This window comes from Marmota marmota, unplaced genomic scaffold (assembly GCF_001458135.2).
Source record: "Marmota marmota marmota unplaced genomic scaffold, marMar, whole genome shotgun sequence".
NCBI classification, from domain to species: Eukaryota; Metazoa; Chordata; class Mammalia; order Rodentia; family Sciuridae; genus Marmota; species Marmota marmota.
In genome coordinates, this window is record NW_025999927.1 from 4,376,836 (window position 1) to 4,392,273 (window position 15,438).

Sequence of the window (15,438 nt, forward strand, 5' to 3'; positions counted from 1 at the left end):
GACACCCTAACTCTGGCTCTGGGCCTTGGTAACTGTGTCACGGGTTTTATAACAATATCTCAGATTCTTAGGAAATACACACTAAGGGAAAGAAGCATAATATATATGACTTAGTTTCAAAGAGTTCAAAAGACAAAAATGTATGCAGAGAGAATGATAAATTAAATGTGGCATAAAATGTCCATGGTCAACCTGCTATAAAGAGTGCATGAGTTCCTGTTCTAGTCTTCCAGTTTGAAATTATTTCCATATAAAAAGTGAATAAAGACAAACATACCTCTGTTCAAGTCCTTTAAAAATTTGAGGACCACCACCTTCAACCACCTACATTTTAAAGAAAGCTCCATTAGAAAACAGCATGGATAACAATAATGTCATTTGAATTAGGTTCAATAAAACTCAGGAGTACACACACAGACACCATGCTTAAATTTTCTGACATTACAATTTAATCAGGTTCAGAGCACCCTCACTGTAGACTGTGTTTAACTCTGATTCTCTTATATTCTGTTGTATCTGGAAAATTTGATAAAAAGAATCAGGAAAATACAGTAGATGAGCAATACTCACTTGTCCACTACCTAATTTAATGGAATGCCAACTTGGCTAATTCATACAGAATCAGTGGAGAAGTTAAACATTATGGACAGCTGTGGTCCCCTATCCTCCTCCCCAAGATGCCACTGTCTTATCTTCTAAAACCACAAACTTATTTTGTCTGTTTATAATTTTATATAATGAAACCAGGATACACATTCTTTTGTGCCTGTCCTCTTTCTAGTCATACTGCTTCAGATTCCCAGATGGCTATGTTGTCCATCTATGCTCCCGTGTGACCACACCCGTTTACCCACTCCACAGGCAGACACCTAGGTTGCTACCAGTTCAGCTGCCGAGAACAATGCTACTGTAAACATTCTTTATTTTAAAAAATATTTTAGTTGTCAATATACCTTTATTATTTTTATTTATTTATATGTGGTGCTGAGAATCGAACCCAGTGCCTCATACATGCTAGGCAAGTGCTCCACCACTGAGCCCCAGCCCCAGCCCTATTGCAAATATTCTTGGAAACGGCTGCTGGTCCACATGTTTATACCCTGTGCTGGGAATACAGCTCTTGAGAATGAAATCACATGTTCACAGGGCTTATACACTCACCCTTGGTAGAGTGTATAACAGTTTTTTATGGTGAAGTGTAATACTTTTTCTATTATCTTTGAAGGCATACCCCTGGGTTCGATCCCCATCACCACATAAAAATATATAAATAAAGGTATTGTGTTCAACTACAACCAAAAAGATAAATTTTAATTTAAAAAACTCAGTTTCCTTAGAAATAGCAGGAGAATTTTATCATAAACTCATTCAAACACATCACCTTTTTGAGAAAACTACTGGAAGCCAGGAGCTGGGCCATGAAGGACACTGACAGAAATTTAAAATGCCGCAACTGCTTGCTAGTATGGGTGTCGACGTTAAAAATCTGGAGCATTTCTTCTTGGGCCTTGTTAGATACTGCCTTGGGAATGGTTTCTGAAAAACAACAACAAAACTAGTGACCTCACTTATCCTCAATCTGACTGCTTGGCATACTGAACTCAAGTACAGCAGGGCGAATAGGATGCAATTTCAGAAAGGAAAAACTAGAGTTACGACACATAGCTCTTCTTCTCTCCGTCAGTGAGAAGTGGAAGTGTGCCTTCCAAGAAAGTACCCCAAAGGTTCTTAATACGAAGAGATATGGAAGGCAAAAACCAAAACAACAGGATAACTGAGATAATCAAACAGGAGGCACAGACACTCCAGAGGAACCCTTCAGATGCTGGTTCTGGACAGAGCTCCTGAAATCTCAGGAGCTCTTTCATGGCAGTCCACACAGGCTGAAGGAGCCTATGAACTAACCTTAAGGCTCAGTTTTAAGTCTGAAAATGTATGTTCTAGAACTTCAAGCTTTAGATGGAAAATTTCTTACCCAGATGTATTTAGTATAAATACGCTGAGAGTACAGTGGTCAGGGGTGCCACAGTCTGGATGGGCACAAAATAACCGAGCCGCCAGGAGGCAATTGTAGGTTCAAACAGGAACTACTTTATTGCCTGAACTCTCCCCAGCGCTCTCCCTGGGAACTCTCTCCGCCCTCAACCGGGCTCCGTGAGAACTCAAGGGGAACACAAGGGGGAGGCAGCCAGGGGTCCATATACAACTGAATACACAGCCTATTTCAATCCAGCATCATCCAGTCACAGCAATTATACACAGCTTAACTTAATTATCATCATCTTAATGGCTCGCTGGCGTCACCTCTCAACCACTCCTTCTGGTAAAATGCCAGGCGCCATTCCGACTCCGCTGTGGCTCTCAACATCTCCCCCCTTCTGTTTAATTAAACAACAAGCATGTGGCTTAGGGACCGTGCCTGTCTTAGGTTGTCCAATACTACACAGGGGATAAAGTTCAGTGAAGAAGCACTTGCCTGGCATGTGCAAGGCTCTGAGTTCAATGTCCAGCACTGAACAAAACAAACCAAACCAAACCACCCATTGTTCTAGAGAATGGTTCACAGTGAAGACTCCTCCCCAGCCATGCCACCAAGCACAGCTCTCCAGGCTGTTTCCTGATCTGCTCCTGACAAACCTGAGCCAACCTCACCTGGTGACAAGGTCCACATTGGCCACACAGAGAGCAGTCCTTTGGTCCTGCCTTCTAGTCCACCCTGCTGTTCTGCTGCATAGGCAGAGGACTGAGCACATCACCACATCAGTGCTGCCTTCAGCCAGCCCTACTAGTACTGCGACCAACTCTCCTCAAGACTGTTCCATGGACAACTTTAACCTTCAGGTACCACTGCTGTGCTACCTATTTTTATTATTTTCTTGCAAATTTAATGGGAATCTTGTTAGGTACAGCTAACTTACTGTCATTTGAACATAATTCATTCTGGACACAGGGGACATTCCATAGGCAACACATGCATAGCAAGGCACAAAGAACAAAAACATGTGAGGCGAGCAGAACTGCTAACCTTTTCACATAGGATTCAGGAAAGTACATGATTACATACTGAAATTAAAGATAATCAATCAATCAATCAATCAAAAAAACCCCATAACCCTGCTAAGGACGGGCTGTGGTGGTGAGGCTGATGTGCTCTGCTACTCCCACGCAGGAGATGGCAGCGATACTGGACTTGCACTTACCCTCCTTTTCCTCTGGCAGCTTCACCAAGTACTGGAGGATGCTCATCAAGCTTTGTACCTGATGCTGGACACTAAACTCACAGCAGACTGAGATCCAAAATTCAGTATCTGCCTCTAAAATAGCATCCTGTATGGAGAGAAAGGATAAAAGTAACAGAACCGTACCTAACAAATGGAGCATGAATAACTATAAATAAGGGAACATGCTCAAAAAACATCCCTTAGCATGCAAAGTCATCCTATCTTTCCTGATGGTCATCACCAGATGAGTGAAGTTGGCGAGCTCCTTCTGTAAAAGGGCCATTCATGAGAACTGAAGAGGGCAAGGTCCCAGGATAGTCTGCACTCCAGTTTCCAGAGGAACTTCCCTCATTACTTCCATAAGGTCTAGCTCTACTCCCAGATCCATGTCTGAGATGCCATTTACAAAGCCCTGGACCTCTTGAGTTCTGACCCTGTTCATCCAAACCATCACCCAGGCCTGTGTCTTTAGTTATGGATGCTCTTCCCCTTCCTGATAAAATGCCTTCAAAGCCACGTTCCAGAGAAGGAGTCTCACTACTCCACAGCCTCACTCTGCTGGGCTTAAAATGGAACCACCCAGCATGGCACTAAACCTGTTTGTCAGATAAAGGAAACTGCCCTCAGAAGATACCTTGCTGCTACTGAAATGTTACAAGTGCCCACAGATCTGAGAGCAATTTTAAAGAATACCAAAAACATTTTTAAAAAAGGTGTTGGGTATTGTGGTGTATGTCTATAATCCAAGCTACTCGAAGAGGCTGAGGCAAGATCACAGCCTCAGCAATTTAGTAAAACCCTTACTCAAAAATAAAGAATAAAAGGGCTGAGGATATAGCTCAGTGGTAGGTTACCCCTGGGGGAGCGAGGGAGGGAGGAAGGAAGAAAAGATTCTGGGCAAACACTGTCAAATAATGCACATTAAGCATTGCCGGCCCCAAGTTTAAACAAAATCTGCATGAAACATCACCATTTTCCTTCTTACCACCCCACCGACATTCTGACCTTTTCTCCACAGGCAGCCACCAGCACTGTTTTAGTGACGTACTGTTCAAAGAGCAAGACGAGGAGAACCCAGAGGAATTTCTGTGCACCAAGAGTATCAACAAGCTGAACAAGGATGGGCAGGCGCCTGTGCTCTGGAACATGCGGCAGTGCATCCACAAACACACTGATGATTTTTACCACAATTTCTTCTACGTTTCTTGTGACTTCTGTGGAATCTCCACTATCAGACTGCAAAACAGAAAGCAAACTTGCAGTACAGAAGACCAGACCTTTGGATGTGCCCTGGAAAAGCTATCAAAAGAATTTTAATAATCAAAGATCTATCAATAAATAGTCAAGGAGTATCAGTCATATCTCAGGTACTATTTGGCCCTGAGGCGATACAGAATTTAGGATGTAACCTCTGCCCCAAGGGAGATGTATGATCTGTATGAAACAAAATGCACATGTGAAAGAGAGGAGGAGGAAGCAAATGACAAGTGCCAAATGTGTGGCACAGCCAGCCAGTCTGTGTGGGTCACCTGTGAAAACTGCACAAACACAACGCACTTATGTGGTGCTGAGAAGAAAGGGCCCAAAGCCCCCTGTTGCTTTCAGAATAAAGTTCAATCCATTTTACTATGGCACTGGTGATCAAAATAGAGTTTCTGAATGAGAGAATGAAGAATAAAGAAACACTTGAAATGAACATCTCAAGACCATCTACTTCTGTTTTCAATTCCCTTCTCCATCAAATTAATCTACGTCACAATCTTTAAACACCCTGTGCACATGTCCACAAGGCCTCTTCCTTGCTACCGATGGCTCTGCCATTTTACTATGCAAATCCTATGCTTTTCTACCCATATGAATTCCACGTTTTATGAAACTTTCTGTTCATCCTGGCCACCGGATTTTCACCTATTCTGAACTCTTTATGATTTACTTCTTTGGCACATGTATTAATGCACATATATTTCTTTTTAGGCATGCGTTCTATATTTGCCAAATTATTAGACATAGAAAACACCAATTTAATGCCAAAATTAAAAGGAGATGGTTTGACTGTTCATCCCTGAGATGGTAAAGAGCATGAGGGCTGGGGATGTGGCTCAAGCGGTAGCGCGCTCGCGTGGCATGCGTGGGGTGCTGGGTTCGATCCTCAGCACCACATAAAAATAAAATAAAGATGTTGTGTCCACCGAAAACTAAAAAATAAATATTAAAAAATTCTCTCTCTTTAAAAAAAAAAAAAAAGAGCATGAGAAAAGATAGTAACAAGTTGGGAAGCAGAAAACTCCAGCATGAAACCACACCCTCTCACCTCAGAGGCCACTTTGCAATTCACGCCCACCCCCCCTCGCAGAATATGTCCGGCAAAGGCTGGATTGCATGCTAACATATCGCCACCGTAGGTCTAACAGCTCCTTTTCTTTTTTCCCACAGCATCTCTGCTGATCTACACTAGAGAGTTGTTAAACTGACATGATCTTCTAAACCAAACTCTGCCAGTACAACCTTAAGATGTCATGCAGCACAGCAGCACCAGCTGCAGCTTGTCTGATCACATCTTGGAAAGGAAATTATTTCCAAGACTGATTTTGAGCATTGCCATTCTACAGCTTACGAGCAACAATTACTTGAGCACTTCAGAAAGGTTTTTAATACCCATCATACATAACATTCAAAAAACTAGAAGCAATAATGATGATGGTGGTGTTCAGACAGTTTACCTGAATCAGTGCTGGAATAACCATCTTCACTGTCTTGCTAATAACTTGAAAACTGTATGTGTCATCTAGGCGCATGACATTGGCACCCATAAATGTAAAAATAGACATGATATTGTGTAGAACTTTATCCTGAAAGAAAACACAACTATCAACATTTTATATTTCAAGCATATCAAAGGCCAATAATTCATTACAACCAATAAAAACAGAAATAATCTGGTTTAAAAATGGGCAAGGGGTTGGGGCCGTAACTCAGAGAATATGCTTAGGACCTGGGTTTAATTCCTTGCACCAACAAAAATAAAATAAATAAGTAAATAAATGGGCAAAAGATATGAAACACATTTCTTCAAAATATTCAAATTGGCAAAGCATATTTGCTTATGAAAAGATGTTCAATATCATTAGTCACTACGTAATTATAAAATCAAAATCCAAGATATGCTTCCTCACCTATTAGGATGGCTATGATAAAAAAAGACAATAACAAATTCTGGCAAGGATGTGGAAAAACTGGAATTCTCATATACTATTGGTGGGTAAAATGGTGCAGCCACTTTGGAAAACAGCCCAGTAGTTCCTTAAAAAGTCAAGTTACCATATGACCCAAAAATTCTACTCCTAGGTGTGTGTCCTATAGATAATGAAAACACGTCCACACAAAACCTTGTATACAAACATTCATAGCAACCCCTCTGAGAGCTACAGACTTTTGTCCAAAGAAATAAAAAGTCCCACATAACAGATCTTCACATGACTTCAACAGATTAAAGCTCATGGAGAACCTTCAATTAAGACCCTCTGATTAAAGCTCTGTATGCAAAGAGTGTCAAATTCTCTAAATGATTTGCTTTATAAAGGGACGTGATTTCTTCAAATGACGTAAGCTATAATCAAATTAACTTTATTGTTGCTGGGTGAAGCCTCCTTAGAAAATTAATGGTTAATTGGCTATTAGTTTTCAAACAACACTAGTACCACTACCTTACAGTGTGACAGGCACTGGCTGGGAGCTAACCACAAGTTACATACCGGGGTCCTCACAGCAATGTTAGGAAGGAGGTTACTATTCCAATTTCACTTTCCAAAGAAGAGAACCAAAGCTTAGTTAGCAAGATCAATCAGTTCACAGTGTCCCATCCTTAAAGAGACAGGGTAGGAGTCCCAGTAGTGCTGAAGGACCCCAAAGTCTAATGGCTTTATTTACTTATTTTGCAGTACTAGGGATTAAACCCAGGGTCTCACACATGCTAAACTAGTGCTCTACCACGGAGCCACATCCCCAGCCCTTTTTTAAATTTTTATTTTGAGACAGGATCCCAGGCTGGCCTCCAACTTGTGTTTTTCCTGCCTAAGCCACCCGAGTTCCTGAGACTATAGGCAAGTACCACCACACCCAGCTATTTTTTGGTTTTGTTTGTTTGTTACAGTACTAGGGATCAAATCCAGGACCTCAAGCATGCTTAACAAGTACTCTACTACTGATTTATACCCCCAGCTTTGTGGCAGTAGAAGCAAATGTGACTCCATTTTGTTTTATGACTTTATCCTGTAAAACAACCATGCCAAGTAGAAGAGTCATGACTGGAGCAAGATGTTCTTTTCCTTTTGCTATAGAAACCTTTAAGAACACAAAACTACCTAATGGGGTATTGTTTCTGTAACTAGGGTAACGGGGCTCTGTTTCTGTAACTGCGGTGACTAGGCTAACTGTGATTGGTTAGGCTTCCCTCCGCTTGACTGCACTGTCCCGCTTTTGTAACCTGGCTTGCTTGCATTGGCTAGACCCCCTGAACATCCCTTTTGCGGTTTTCAGGCTTATAAGGAGTGCCCTTGCAATTGTTTGGGGCTGATCAGGGGAACAGCTTTATGTTCTGGTCAGCTACCACCGGTGAGCTTCAATAAAGGCTTGATTCTATTATACGTGAGTGGTCTGGAAGTCAGTTTATGAAACCCTGGGACGAAGCTTTAACTATAACAGCTTCAGCCCAATGAATTTAAATCAATCAATAAGTGCCAACACATTCCCATGGGAGAAAAATATGTGAAGTAGCTAAAGTCTGAAGTCATCAACACTCACCGGAAATATTCCAGCAACGGTACCCAAAAGTAAAAGGGCCTGGTGATGAGTTTGAGGCATCTCTGAAAGGCGGATGCACTGAACTATCAATTCCACATTGAACTTCTCCTCATCTACAACATCTATAGCAGTGAGAAATTTAAAAAATATAAGTGGCAGATACATCTGCACTCAAAGTAGGTCAATTTTCTACCCAACTAGCACATACCTTTAGGTATCCTTCCACCATCTGGGGAGAGTTTCTGGCAGATGTTGAGCAGACAACTAAGAATTAATTGCTTGGTGTATTCCATGTTCCCCTGCTCTGGTGGCAAAGCCTCTAAACACCTTTAGGACACCCACAAGAAAAATAACAGGAAATGTAGAAGTTGCTTAATTCATTGCCACATTAATGACTACTGTCCAGAAACACATGTTTAGAAAATAATAACTAAAATAGTATATTAAAGTCTATAAATAGGATGTAAATTTATAACTTTAATTTAATACCTTTATTTTATTTATTTATTTTTATGTGGTGCTGAGGATCAAACCCAGGGCCTCACATGTGCTAGGCGAGCTTCCTACCGCTGAGCCACAACCCCAGCCCCTAATTTCTTTTTTATATAAACAGGTACTTATGTCAAATTCTCTTTCCTCCATTGTACTTCCCATTATCCTATTTGGAATCTTAGAGGCAACAATTACTTTACTCTTCACCTAACAGTACATTCCACAGTTCAGTGACATACTCTACACCTATCTACACTTAAAAAATAAAGCAGTGTCTCACTGTATCTTTAAATACAAGTCACAATAACTTGGATACAGTACTGAAAGTTAAGAAAAAAGCAGCAGTAAGGTGAGTGGCCATTTACTTCTTGACACAGGATGAAATCCATTTAGGGGCTGGCAATGAGTACTTAAACCATTCCTACAATCCTCCAAATTATGAATCTGAACCTACTTTACTGGATAGACTATCTAAAGAAAACAATGTGTTGAAAAGAGAATGTTAAGCAAAATGGGATGAGCAACTTATTAGAACTCACAGATCAAAGTTAAATGTCATTACCTAGACAGCAAGTTAAAAAGAGTTGGTATCAATATCTGAGGGCTTTTCAGCTTCTTCTTGTGCTGCAATAATTCTAGGATGAGGGTTACTCTTTGCCAGTAAGAACCTCCAACTTCCTGAATGGATTCTGTATCTTGTGATTTTCTGGGAAACAAAGAAGACAAAAAGTTGGAAACGCAAATACCATCACTGCTAAACAAAAACTACTGTACCCAGTTATGGCAAACTGATGAGTATCACAATGGTGTCAACATGCAGAGCCTGGGAACAAGAGCATGTTCTTAATACACTCGTAGCTCTTACTTCTGCTGCATTTTTTGCCTTCTTGTTTGCTGAATTGTGCCCAAGGATTTAGCTTTATCTGGTGGTTCCAGTTCTATTCTGACTTGTTCAGCATTAATGGAAATCTGAAATATTGAAGGAAGAATGGTTGATAACATTAATTCACCATGATGAAATCAGAGGAATAAGTAATGATTAAAAGAGATATGATCAAAGTATTTATGTCCACTTTTATGTCTTTATACCAGTCTACAGCACAGCTCAAACCCCACAGGCAAACACCATTAACAATTTCTTTTGAAAATTTTCCACATACCAGTAGTTGTTTAAAGGTATACATTGTTCTGGTATCTTAAAAATCTACTCGCATCAGTATATACTTATTTCACTATATGGCATATATTTATTGTTAAAAATGTAAAGAAGTGTTTCATCTAGTGTATTTTGTAATCAAAACAATGTTTATAATGAGAAGTACAGCTGTCTTATGCTTCAGGCCAAGCTTATTTTTGGTTGACATGGCATGTTTCCAATATTTCATCTACCCTCTAGTCCACGGTCTATTGAAATGGAAGCTAGAGGGATTTGGGTTAACATTTTCCTTTCAATAACCCTTCAAAATGTTGTAAGATTCTCCTTTGTGCAATAAATCTTAATTCAACCAGCACTATAATTAATTAGCACCTTAATTAGCACTATGGGGTATTCAAAGCCTGTTGAACATGTGTTATTTGTGATTCTAATTTCTCTTCACATTTGTTTGCATTAAGACTAAAATCAGACATTCTCCCATGAGAACAGTTCATCAACTGATGAGGAAGGATGACTTTCTCGATCTGTGTCTGCCCACTCTTCTGCCATCTGATGCTCCTGTGTTGTATACCCCAAGGAAAATTAGAAGCAAAGGAGGGAGCAGGTATAAATCAAAAGCAACCAACCCAGCACTAGCCAACATGAGTTCCAGTTCGATGCTCATTTTACCTGAGTTCTCTTGCTACAGGGCACTTGCTTCTGCAGGGTTTATCCTGGGTCTCAAGTTATAACCCTGCACTTGCCCTGATTATAACATTGTACCACTTCTCTAGTCCAGTGTCACTCAATTCCATATTCATCCCTTAGAACGAAAAACTAGCCACCAGATAGAGAATCATCCACACCCACTGTTTCCATGTACAAAGCCTGATATATCCTAATTAACTAGAAAGGAATAACTAAGACACACACATTCAGTCATACCCCAAGATTTTGCAGATATGGGAGAGTTCCAGAAATCTCTCTCTTTAAAAAACATTGTTGTGATATCTAAATGACATCATGTTTGGATCTTGATTAAAAAGAAGATAAATGCCAAAATGTATTTTCGTTACTACCATAAAAATATGATTATAAACTGAGTATTTAGATGACATTAAGGAACTAATATTAATTTTTCCAGGTGTAACAATGGCATTACAGTCATAAGAAATTGTTCATTTTTTAAAACAATGTATAGTAAATGTTGTTCTGAGGTCCACTATGAAATGCTTCAACAAAGAAAAAGAAAAAATTAAGTGAATACGTTAAAATTTTGAGAACTGCTAAATCTGGATACTAGGGCTTCACATACTAATTATCTAGTTCCATGCATTCAAAACACAGAATTAAACAGGTAGTATTCTGCTATTAGCTAGGATTCCATATACATATGAAACCAATAAGTGAATTTTCAATTCCATGATACATGGCATAAAACTATTTAAATGGAATAACATCACCCAGATCAACATGGGAGCTACTCTTTCTCATTTCTTGAATAAAACAGAACGCACCTGTTAATGCAACTAAGATCCAACCAACACACGGACTCATCCTACCTTGTTAAAACTATAAGTATTTCAACAACAGTTAAATAGGTCACATGGAAAAGACTAAACAACAGACAAGTTATAAAGTTTGCAACTTACCCCTTTAAAAACACTGCCAACAGTCTGAGCACAATGTGAGTTCTTACAATTCACCAACAGATCAAATAGCACGCACAGAAGCTTCTGCTGAACTTTTTCATCTGAAATGGCTGCAAAAAATGGCTTTGTGATCTAGCAGGGATGGGGGAAAAAAAAAACAAACTGATCACCATCTCTAGCAGTCAGAGAAATGCAAATCAAAACCACCCTAAGATACCACCTCACTCCAGTAAAATTGGCAGCCATTATGAAGTCAAACAAGTGCTGGCGAGGATGTGGGGAAAAGGGTACACTTGTACATTGCTGGTGGGACTGCAAATTGGTGCAGCCAATTTGGAAAGCAGTATGGAGATTCCTGGGAAAGCTGGGAATGGAACCACCATTTGACCCAGCTATTGCCCTTCTCGGACTATTCCCTGAAGACCTTAAAAGAGCGTACTATAGGGATACTGCTACATCAATGTTCATAGCAGCACAATTCACAATAACTAGACTGTGGAACCAACCCAGATGCCCTTCAACAGATGAATGGATAAAAAAAAAAAATGTGGCATTTATACACAATGGAGTATTACACAGCACTAAAAAATGACAAAATCATGGAATTTGCAGGGAAATGGATGGCACTAGAGCAGATTATGCTAAGTGAAGCTAGCCAATCCCTAAAAAACAAATGCCAAATGTCTTCTTTGATATAATGAGAGCAACTAAGAACAGAGCAGGGAGGAAGAGCAGGAGGAAAAGATAAACAGAGACATGAGGTGGGAGGGAAAGGGAGAGAAAAGGGAAATTGCATAGAAATGGAAGGAGACCCTCATTGTTATACAAAATTACATATAAGAAGTTGTGAGGGGAATGGGGAAAAAAAAAACAAGGAGAGAAATGAATTACAGTAGATGGGGTAGAGAGAGAAGATGGGAGGGGAGGGGGGATAGTAGAGGATAGGAAAGGTAGCAGAATACAACATTACTAATATGGCATTATGTAAAAATGTGGATGTGTAACCGATGTGATTCTGCAATCTGTATTTGGGGTAAAAATGGGAGTTCATAACCCACTTGAATCTAATGTATGAAATATGATATGTCAAGAGCTTTGTAATGTTTTGAACAACCAATAAAAAAAAAAAAACTGAGTTCAGTGAACAAGCTTAAACTCCAAAGATGGCATCTGCATCTTTATTCTCTCACAATAAAAACTGTTTCACATTTTAATTTCTCATGTATAATGCAATTCTTTTTTAAGAACCCATGTGCAACATTCAGTTTTGCAGAGTAGATAAAATATATCAGGAGCCTTTAAAATGCACCAGTCTATTATTCACTTACATTACACAACAAGCTTTAGATTCCAAAAAGTCACTGACCTTTTCAAGGGCAGTGATCTGAATGGTTGACATTCCTGGGTCAAGTTCCTTTGTTGTGTGCACAGCCTTTAAAAACATATCTAGACTCTTTGGGTCTTTATGTAAAAGGGAAGCTGAGTATTCATTGTATTTTCCCAGAGCGAGATGCAAAACAATAGCCTCATCTTTCAGGACAGCAGTGGGTTCCTTCTCAATCTTTTCCAGTAGCTGTTCCACCATTGGCAAGAGCTGAGAAAGCACCATCTAAAGATTGGAAAACGTATTGGTAAACAGTGATGCTGATGTTTCCCTCACACTACAAAGATGTCCAAAGACACCCTGTAAGAAGGCTGGGAGCTTAGGATAAAAACCCAATCATATCCAGGCGCAGTGGCACTTGCCTGAAATCATACCAGCTCAGGAGGCTGAAACAGGAGTACTACAGAGTTCAAAGACAGCCTTAGCAAAACAGTGAGGTACTAAGCAATTTAGGGAGACCCTGTCTCTAAATAAAACACAAAATAGAGCTGGGGATGTGGCTCAGTGGTTGAGTGCCCGAGTTCAATCCCTGGTTACCCACCCCCCCAAAAAACAATCATAACACTCAGAGGAGGCTATTAATCCGAATTAAGATCAGGTCTTCTCTGGTGGTCCACCTGTAACGTTCGAAGCCCTTCATTCTTCAGAGGGGATCTCAGAACAAATATGTATGTTCCTAAAATCTGACTAAATATTTTATGATTTGCTAAAACATTGTGCACTTCCCTCAAACACTGAATTTGGTATAAGTGTTTATTCAAATTATGTATGTGAAGGCTTTAATAACTAGGTCGGCAAACAATGGCAATCTCAACAGATGTCCTTTATAAGTTTTCTTTACTGACAGTCATGCTCACCTACTTACATACCCACTATAGCTGATTTGCTGACACAGTGGCAGAAATGAGTAGCTGCACCAGAGATTATGGTCTACGGAGCCCAAAACAGAGTTGTTCCTCAGTATCCTTGGGGAATGGGTTCCACACCCTCCCCAGAAACCAAATCCCAGGATACCCCTCATATAAAATAGCCTAGTGTTTCCATATAACCAATACACAGCCTCCTATTTACTTTAAATCACCTCTAGGTTACTCATAATATTTAATACAACGTAAGTGCTACATAAATAGCTATTATACTCTGGTTAGGAAACAACAAGAAAAAAGTTTGTACATGTTCAACCCAGACACAATTTTTTCCCCAAATATTTTTAATTTGAGGTTGGCAAAACCCACAGATGAAGATAGCCAACTGTATTTGCTACCTGGTCCTTAGCCAAGATATCTGCCCACTCCTAAGCTACACCAGGGATAACTCAGAGCTGATATATGTAGAAAATATAATCAAATGGTCTTCACTCCATTTTACCCGTTTTAATTCTCAAAGTCTGCAATCCGTCAGGTAGTTTTGGAACCAGAACGAAGGTCTTTTCCTCTGCTGACCATAACACACACCACCATACAAACAAGTGTTTCTCTTTCTTTTGTATCACAAGCTTCCTTGAGAACATAACAAAAGCTATGGACTCCCCTCCCCCAGAAAAAATGTATAAACACATAAATAAAATAAATAAGGAAACAAGTTTGGAATTTCCATCGACTCATGTCCAAACATATCCCCTTGTGGAGAATTTTCACTTGCAAAATAGACACAGACCAAAGTTCTTCCAGTAGTGCACTCCCATGTGCATTTTAAATCTACTTAAAAACCAAAGGAATGATTAGACAAGGATGATGCACTAATTTTAAAACACAAAGAAACACCAAAATATGCTTCTTGTATCCTGAATCCTTTATTCCACCTACCTCAATTCTTCATCCCAAATTATTAAGAAAATTATCATTTCTGAAAGTGCATATGTCTTGCAAACGTCTTCCTCATACATGATCATAGGTGTATCATACATACCTCACTGTTGACTTTCTGAAATACTCTCATCAAATCTTTTGCAACATAAGATGGGCAATCATATAGACAATAAAGTAAGTTTTTCAAAGTTTCAGACAACTTTTGATAAGATTTTTGTTTTTTCTCTCTCTGTAGTTCCTCAAATAGAGTAGCCAAATCCTAGTATAACAGAAGGAAAATTGGATTAAAAAATGTTCAGGAACTACAAAGGTTAAACATACTAAATATGGAAAATTCTTTCCCAAGTGTGACACTGCTTATACTTTTTTCCCTTTAAAGCACTAACTGGAAAGAGTATCAATACCCCAAAGCTAGTTTACTATGAAAAGCTAAACACTGGTCTTTTAGCCAAAGGAAAGAATAGCAAAATTGATACATAAAATTACAATCTTTTAGAAATGGTGGAAAGATATGTAGTTACTGCCCTATCAGTTTATAAATTCAACGACTTAGTTCATCAAAATCCTTCCAAGAAAAATGTCAAGATTGGAGAACTTGTTCATGTGCAAAACACACAGGCATGCACACAACTTCATTTGCCAAAGAGTTTACCTGAATAACATAGGTGGCATCTGAGGTGATCTCCTCTGCTTTAGGAACCAGACGATCTATCACCAAATGAAACTTTGACGCCACTCCACTGAGAGTTTGGAGACAATGAATGGCAGCCCTACGGACTTCTTTAACAGGGCGTCCCAAATTAATGAGTAGAGATGTCACCACTAAAACCATAAGAGAAATCATGTTGATACCAATTTTTAAAAATGAAATAATACAACATTTGTAACCGTATCCATTATCCAAATCATTTTGTTCATCTTCAACCATGTTTTTATGGTTTAATTC

At 39.4% G+C, this 15,438-nt stretch overlaps 1 protein-coding gene across 3 annotated transcripts in view; it reads right to left on the minus strand.

Annotated features, from left to right (window-relative positions):
* Positions 1 to 15,438, minus strand: part of Heatr1 (HEAT repeat containing 1) — a 44,401-nt gene that overhangs the window by 9,245 nt on the left and 19,718 nt on the right. For all 3 annotated transcript variants that reach the window (XM_048800400.1, XM_015504351.2, XM_048800401.1), the window contains 13 exons: positions 15,145 to 15,314; positions 14,593 to 14,751; positions 12,667 to 12,909; positions 11,301 to 11,432; positions 9,379 to 9,482; positions 9,076 to 9,219; positions 8,230 to 8,348; positions 8,022 to 8,143; positions 5,942 to 6,070; positions 4,227 to 4,457; positions 3,201 to 3,327; positions 1,382 to 1,536; positions 278 to 324 (listed from right to left, as the gene is read on the minus strand). In XM_048800400.1, the coding sequence (XP_048656357.1) occupies positions 278 to 324; positions 1,382 to 1,536; positions 3,201 to 3,327; positions 4,227 to 4,457; positions 5,942 to 6,070; positions 8,022 to 8,143; positions 8,230 to 8,348; positions 9,076 to 9,219; positions 9,379 to 9,482; positions 11,301 to 11,432; positions 12,667 to 12,909; positions 14,593 to 14,751; positions 15,145 to 15,314 (1,882 nt within the window). The remainder of the gene's footprint in view (positions 1 to 277; positions 325 to 1,381; positions 1,537 to 3,200; positions 3,328 to 4,226; positions 4,458 to 5,941; positions 6,071 to 8,021; positions 8,144 to 8,229; positions 8,349 to 9,075; positions 9,220 to 9,378; positions 9,483 to 11,300; positions 11,433 to 12,666; positions 12,910 to 14,592; positions 14,752 to 15,144; positions 15,315 to 15,438) is intronic.